This window comes from Tupaia chinensis, unplaced genomic scaffold (assembly GCF_000334495.1).
Source record: "Tupaia chinensis unplaced genomic scaffold, TupChi_1.0 Scaffold000290_1, whole genome shotgun sequence".
Lineage (NCBI taxonomy): Eukaryota > Metazoa > Chordata > Mammalia > Scandentia > Tupaiidae > Tupaia > Tupaia belangeri.
This window is the reverse complement of record NW_006159775.1, coordinates 649461-657791: the sequence shown is the minus strand read 5'-3', so window position 1 is coordinate 657791 and position 8331 is coordinate 649461. Positions and strand designations below refer to the sequence as shown.

The 8331-nt window shown below is 38.7% G+C and overlaps 1 protein-coding gene across 1 annotated transcript in view; it reads left to right on the top strand.

Annotated features, from left to right (window-relative positions):
• The window catches only part of MOCOS (molybdenum cofactor sulfurase), a gene marked incomplete at its 5' end in the record, with an annotated part of 52968 nt that overhangs the window by 26016 nt on the left and 18621 nt on the right, over positions 1 to 8331 (top strand). Inside the window, 1 exon segment of the mRNA XM_014588618.1 lies at positions 1063 to 1225. Within this exon segment, the coding sequence (XP_014444104.1) occupies positions 1063 to 1225 (163 nt within the window).

Genomic DNA, 8331 nt, shown 5'->3' with positions numbered 1-8331 from the left:
ACAGGTATTTGTTTTATACTTTAGGTTATAACCCAATACAATCCTGTTCTTGTTAGTATTCGTATCAAATTGTTCCAACTTTGGCCCTGGACCTGCTTTCCATTGCTTTCCGCATCTCTTTGACATATGCCCATTATATTCTGGGCACATGCCTTCTTTGCAGCCACAACAAGATGCTGCAGGCTGATCTTGCCTACTCCTTGACCCTGCTAGGTTTTTTCTTTTTTAAGAGTGATTTTTGCTATAGGGTGTGTGTGTGTGCTCACTGGAGAGACAGAGAGAGGCAGAAAGCGAGAAACCACCTCCCAGGGGGGATGGCCATGCCGCAATCCCTTTTCCTCCATTCTCCTCTTGGGATTTTGGGCACTCATGCACACGTGCCTGGCATGAGTTTTAAGATACCAGGTCCGGGACTTGAACTGTGGTCCACTATGTGGGAGCCCAGCGATGTAACTAACCATTACACCATCTGCTGGTCCCAATCCAGCGAGATTTACCATTTCTACCAGGAGTCCCAGTCTTTACTGGAGAATGGTATTTGAAAGCAAGATCTGGACACCAGGCATTATTTGTCTTTTAATTCTGTAAAATATGAAGAATTCAGGAAAACTTACACACTTACATTGAATAAGCTCAGTTACCATTTCAATGTAGCCAGTTTGTGCAAGAACTATGTTTACTCTAGGAGAATACGCTTAGGTAGGCATCTGCTATTGTGGATACAAGGAGCAGGAGCTATGGACATCTATGGGGAGGGGAGCTGGGAGGCAGGGGTGGCTGAGACTGACTGTTCACTATAGACTTGCACTCTGTGTCGCTCATGCACGGAACTGCTTATTTAAAGCACAGGTTGACATGGAGAAGGATCTGAAGGTGGAATGGAAGGTGTCTGGCTCCCACACATTCTCTTGTACACTGTCTTCTTTTTTTCTTCTCTTCCTTCTTCCTTCAAGAGTATGTGCTGAATTCATGATGTCCATCTGTATTTGTGCAACCACTGTGCAATATTGTGACGATCACCCTGAGAAGCCCTGGTCTAAAATGCACCTGCCTTTGGTTTAGGTGACCAGGTGGCCTATCGGCAACCACGGGCTACTGTATGACCGGAGCTGGATGGTTGTGAATCACAACGGGATTTGCCTGAGTCAGAAGCAGGAGCCACGTCTCTGCCTGATCCAGCCCTTTGTCGACCTGCAGCGAGGGATCATGGTCATCAGAGCCGAAGGTGGGAAAACTGCTTCCTTTTCACAGAGCAGCTGTCCAGAGCAGCTTTCATACTCATGGAAAAGGAAAATCATGGTCTTTCTTCCACCACATATTCAAATGATCCTGAAGTAGGTAAAAATAACTAAGGAGAGATAACAGAGTTTGTTCCCTTTTCATTTTGGAAAATTCCTGGGTAGAGGTACAGATCTGACAGTCTAATGAGGACATAGAGGGATAACTTTGGAATTATCTAATATGCTTTTCACTTGCAATCTTTTTTCTTCCTTCACTCAACATAGTATGTACCGCAGGCTTTCACTCTTCTTTGTGGTTTTTATTATGAAAATCTCACCTATGGGACAGTATAGACTAGCTCTGTCCGATAGAACGTTCTGTTCAATATCTACACAGTCCACTTTGGCAGCAGCCACTGGTCACATGTGACTCTCAAGTGCTTGAAATGTGGCTGGTGGGTCACCAGAAGTGAATTTTATATTAAATTAAATTTTATTTAATTCATTAAAATTTCTAATGAAATCATGTTTTATGACCAAGAATATCATCTATTTTTGTACATATTCTCTGTGTACTTGAAGTGAATGTATATTCTGCTTCTTCTGGGTTGAGTTTTTGTAAAAATCATATACATATAAATAGCCACAGTATATTTATTCTTTTTTTTAAAGAATTATTTTGTTTATCTTTATTTTATTTATTTATTGACCAGAGAGGGAATAGAGAAAGAAAGAGAGAGAGAGGGAAAGTGAGAAAATAAGCCACCAGGTCTGGGATTCGAATCATGGCCCCCATGTGGGAGTCCAGCGCCCTTAACCACCAAGCCACCTGCCGGCCTCAGTATCTTTATTCTTTATTTTAAGATTTTAATTGAAGTAGCTGCATGTGGCTACAGTGTTGGACAGTACTGGCAAAGGGAATAATATAATTCATGATTATGGCATAATTGAAGAATATTTGGGTTGTTTCCAGTTCTGAGCAATTAGGAACAGAACTGCTGTAAACATTTGTGTGCAGTATTTGGGGGACCAGAAATTTTCATTTCTCTAAAATAAATACCTAGAAGTGGATTGCCGTGTTACTTTGGAAAGAAACTGACAATTCATTTCCTGGAGTGGCTGTACCATTTTGTATTCCCACCAGCACTGCAGGAGAGTTTCAGTTATGCTTCACATCCATCCTTGGTATTATCAGTACAGCCAGTCCCTGACTTAACATGGTTTGACTTAATGATTTTTGGACTCCATGATGATATGAAAACATATATGCATTTTGATCTTTTTCCAGACTAGTGGGATATGGTAGGATACTCTTGTGATACTGAGCCATGGCAGCAAACTGCAGCTCCTAGCCAGGCACAATCTTTTTTTTTTTTTTTAAAGAGAAACTTTTGCTACAGGGTATGTACACTCACTGGAGACACAGAGAGAAAGTGAGAAATTCCCCCCCAGGTGGGGGGGGGATTGACTCACTGTGCTATGGGACTGACCCAACATACATTTCATTACAGCTCTTTTGAATACTTTTGTCTTTTGACTTTTATACTAGAATTAAGTGAGTTACTTACTACCATTATACTAATATAGCATATTAATTTATCTGTATATTTACTTTACCAGTGAATTTCATGCTTATGCTATAGCCATGCCTCAATCCCCTCTCCTCCATTTTCCTCTTAGGAATTTGGGCATGCACGCACACGTGCTCTGAAACTCGAACCACAGTCATCCATGTGGGAGTCCAGCGCCTTAAGGGCTCTATGCTATCTGCTGATACAATCTTGAGGGTAAATAATGAATATTCTATAGTTACAGTGCTGCCAAATTACGATGGTAGCCTAAGTGTAGTAAATGCATTTTAGAACATAACCCCATCATAAGTTGAGGCATCTATCTTTTAAATTTGATTCATTTTAATAGATGTACAAGTGTTATCTTAGTTTTTATTTGCATTTCTCTTTGGCTAATGACGTCAAGTATCTTTTCAGGTGTTATTTGCTTTCCTCACATCTTTTTGACTCATTGATTACTTAGAAGTGATGTTGAAGTTCCAAATGCTTGGAGATTTTCTTGTTTCTTTTTCTTTCTAGTATTGCTTTTTAATTTAACTCCACTTAACTTTCCAAAAGAGAAAACATGTTGTCTGATTTTAATTCATTAGAATTTCTAAAGGTTTGTTTTATGACTAATACTCTTGTTTTCATGAGTATTCTCTGTGTACTTTAAATGAATGTGTATTCTACTGTTACTGGGTGTAGTTTTTGTAAAAAGAACATGGATATTAATAGCAATAATATCTTTACTCTTTATTTTTAGATTTTCGCCATGGGGTATGTGCACTTGCTGGAGAGAGACAGAGAAAAATAAAGAGAGAGAGTGAGAAATCACCCCCCAGAAAGGATGGCCATGCTGCAAATTCCTTCTCCTTCACTCTCTTCTCAGGATTTTGGGCACATAGCACATGTACCCAGCATGATTTTCAAGCTGCTGGGTCTGGGACTCGAGCTATAGAGTCAACCATGTGGGATCCAGTGCCTTAGCCACTATGCCACTTGCTGGCCCACTTTTTAATTTTTAAAAATTTTTTTCTTTTTTTGGAGAGGTTTTTGCTATAGGGCACATGCGCTCACCAGGCAGAGAGAGAGAGACAGAGAGACAGAAAGCGAGAAATCACCCCCCAGGGGGGATGGCCACGCTGCAATCCCTTCTCCTCTATTCTCCTCTTGGGATCTTGGGCACGCATTCACACGCACGCCCGGTGTGAGTTTAAGCCACCGGGTCTGCGACTCGAACTACAGTCGACTACTTGGGAGTCCAGTGACATAGCCATATGCTAACTGCTGGTCCCAACTTTTTAATTTTTTTAAGTTTATTTATTTTTCTATTATCTATTTACAGTCACTCACTGTACATCAATACAATATATAAAATGAGATTTCCCATCCAGTATACATTGTATATTGTATCAATCAAATATATTACCATACATGTTATCATCAACAAATAATTTTCCATTTGTTGTTTCTTATATATTTTGATTTTTTTCCCCCCTTTGATTCCCTACCTCTCACCCTCTGCCAACTCCTTCCCTTCTCTCACACTGTCTCTGGTATATACAGTTGTTTTCCATGCTTTTTTTTTTTTTCACATTTTATTGATTCGCTAAAGATCTCAATTAATTTAATAATTTTCAATAGCAAGCACAGCTGATATGTACATATTTAAAAATGCATATCTGGGACCAGCAATTGGCGTAATGACTGTTGCTGGGATCTTATGTAGTTGACTGTGGTTCGAGTCCCAGACCTGGTGGCTTAAATTCACACTGGGTGTGTGTGTGTATGTGCCCAAGATCCCGAGAGGAGAATGGAGGAGAAGGGATAGCAGCATGGCCATCACCCCTGGGAAGTGATTTCCCCCAAATCACATACACTTTAACCTCTGCTCCTCATATTTTATGTTATGGTTATCATAATTTATATTTATTTATATTATGTATCCTTTAACACATATTCTTGTTTTTACTGCATATGATCTCACCAGAGAGAGAAAGAGAGATCATCCTCCAATGGGGCATGGTCATACCACAATAATTTTTTTTCCATTTCTTCATCCTGTCGGAATTTTGAGCATGCATGCATACATATATAAAATATTCTCATAGTATTTTTCAAGCCACTATACCAGTATTTGAACCATGCTAGGCTATGTGGGATCTGGTTCTTTATGCACTGGGCTTAATAATCACTGTGCTATGGGGCTGACCCAACATATGTTTCATTACAGCTCTTTTGAATACTTTTGTCTTTTGACTTTTATATTAGAATTAAGTGATTTACTTACTACCATTATAGTAATATAGCACTATTAATTTATCTGTATATTTATTTTACCAGTGAATTTCATGCTTATGCTATTGCATTGTTGTTTAGTGTCCTTTCATTTCCACTTGAAGAAGTGTTAGCATTTCTTGTAAATCAAGTAAAGTGGTGATGAACTCCCTCAGCTTTGGTTGACAATTTTTTTTTTTAAGATGGCGTTTTGCTGTGTTGTAATCTTCCTGCTTCAGCTTCCTAAATAGCTGAGACTATAGATGTGCCACCATATCTCCTTTTCTTCCTCCTCTCTGCCCTGTTTTTTAGCTGAAAATTGAATCTGGGCCTCCTATGTGGCCTCAGATTGCCAAGTGATGTGTCCTACTGTAGCTAGGCTCATTGGTAGTTTTCGTTTTTGTTTTCTCTCTTGTTGCTTTGAATATATCATCCTACTTCCTCTGGCCTATAAGATTCTGCTGAAGAATCCACTGATTGTCTTATGGTAGTTTCTTTCTATGTGATAAAACACTCTCCTCTTCCTGCTTTCAAAATTCTCTCTTTGACTTTTGACAATTTAATTATATCTGCCTTAGTGCGAATTTCTGTGGGTTCATTTTATTTGGTGTCCCTTGGACTTCTTGGATCTAGATACTCATTTGGAAAGTTCTCAGTAATCATTTCCTTGAATAAGATTTTTGTTCCTTTCTGTTTTTCCCTTTTTGGATTCCTGTAGTGTGTATATTGGTCTGCTAGATGGGGGCCCATAATTCCCTTAAGCTTTCTTCACTTCTTTTTACTCTTATTATTATTTTTTCTCCTCTCACTGAATTACTTGAGTTGGTTGATCCTTTCTTCTGCTTGATCTAGTCTGCTGTTGAAGCCCTCTATTAAAATGTTCAGTTCAGTTATTTTGTTACTCAGTTCTATGATTTCTCTTTGGTACTGTTCTTCATTGAAATACTCCCTTTGTTCATGCATGCTCCCTTGACATTGGTGAGTATCTTTGTTCTTTTTAGTTCTCTGTGGGTAAATTATATAACCATTCCATTAGTGTCAGTTTCTAGAAGCTTATTTTGTTTCTTTGTTTGGACCATCTTTGCTTTTTTTATTTAGAATTTCTCTGTTGGTCAGTGTCTATACCTCAGACAAAGCAAGCACTTTTCTTAGTCTTCGTGCACTGCCTACAAACAGGAGAAGTCTCCATAAACTAGCCCAGCCACCGATTCTAGGGGTCTCTACCAACTCTTTCTCTCCCTTGGGAGAAGCAAGTGGGTTTGTCTGTGCTGAACCCATAGGCGTCTGAATCTAAGAAGATAAAACCAGTCCTCTAGAAAATTTTCTTAGAAAATTTGGGGAGCTGGACTCATGAACCCATCCCTTTTCTTTTCTGGGAGGTGGATAGTCTCTTTTTGAGTCTATAGTGCTATGCTGGGGACAGGTTCTGCAGGGAGAGGGTGTTGCTAATCTCCTTACTGCCATTGGTGAGTCTCATTTTAACTAGGTCGGGATTTCCCCTGTCCTCTTCAAATAATAATTCTTAAATCTTCTTTTCTAATTTTTATTTCTCTTTTTTCCTTTTCATGTCTTAGCACATTTGCTAGTTCTTGTACAATGTTGAATGACATTCTTTATAACTTACTTGGATGAAAAGCTTCTCTTTTAAAAATAAGACTGATTTTACTGTAGGCTTTTTGGATGAAAAGCTTCTCTTTTAAAAATAAGATTGATTTTACTCTAGGCTTTTTTTTAATTTTAATTTTTTTAATTTGCCAGAGGATGTGTGCTCACCAGAGACAGTGAGCTAAGTGGGAGAGAGAAAGTTTTCCCCGGGGAATGGCCACACCACAATCTCTCCTTCTCTATCTCTCCCTCCTTTTGAATGCATGTACACATGCCCAGTATGTTTCTCAAGCTGCCAGGGCTGGGACTTGAACATGGCTGGTTGGCCATGTGAGATTCAGCTGTCTTAACCACCAGACCATGGACAGGCTCTACTGGAGGTTTTTGATAGATTTGTTTTACCAGGCTGAGGTGGTTATTTTCTCATTTTGCTGAAAATTTTATCATGACTAATAGTCAATTTTTACCAAATACTTTTTCTGTCCCTTTTGGTTATTATCTTTTTTTCTCTCAAAATCTTTCTTTATTTATTGTGATTTTTTTTAAGCCACTGGGTCTGAGACTTGAACCACAGTTGGCTATGTGGGAATCTAGCACCTTAACTACTATACCACTTGCTGGCCCTCCCATAATCTATTAGTGTGATATATTACATTAATAGACTGGTATTGAACTATTCTTGTTCTCTTGAGGAAAAAAAATTAATGCTTGGCAAAGACTTTTGAATGCATTGCTGGGTTTGGTTTTCCAACATTCTGTTGAGTATTTTGTATCTGCTTTTATTACTAAAGTTGATTTGTGACTTTATTTTATTATAATTTTCTTGTGGATACCCAAGATATTAACATATATTATTATTTTAAACTGCTACAAATGAATGCTATGTACTTCTTTATATATATGCTGTGTCTAACAATTAAAGCAAAAAAAAGCCTTCCAATACCACTAATAAATAGAAGTTAGTTTTACTAATTTCTTTTTAGCAATGATGGTAATCAATGCAGTAATCCAATTTCATGCTGACTCCTAGAGGCCACTGAAAATTGACACTCTATTCCTTTTTCTTTATAGAATGAGCCCTCATGCCCGCCTACTTTTTTTTTTTTTAAGTTTATTTATTCTATGACTTAGAGAATAAGGAAGAGATACATAGACAGAGGGAGAAAGAAAGAGAGAAAGAGAGAGAGAGATACAGCTTCCTCAATAGGATCTGCCATCCACCACCCAGCATTAGCCAGCCTGGATCATGGCACATGTGTGCCCAGCATACTCAGGGAGTTCTTTGAACTTGAGCTGCAACTCTCATGTAGTGTCACAATTCTATGACTTAGAGAATAAGGAAGAGATACATAGACAGAGGGAGAAAGAAAGAGAGAAAGAGAGAGAGAGATACAGCTTCCTCAATAGGATCTGCCATCCACCACCCAGCATTAGCCAGCCTGGATCATGGCACATGTGTGCCCAGCATACTCAGGGAGTTCTTTGAACTTGAGCTGCAACTCTCATGTAGTGTCACATTTTATTGCTTGTGTGCCCAGCATACTCAGGGAGTTCTTTGGACTTAAACTGCAACTCTCATGTAGTGTCACGTTTTATTGCTGTGCCATCAGGACCCCTGCCTGTCTATTTATTTCTTTCTTTCTTTCTTTCTTTCTTTCTTTCTTTCTTTTTTTTTT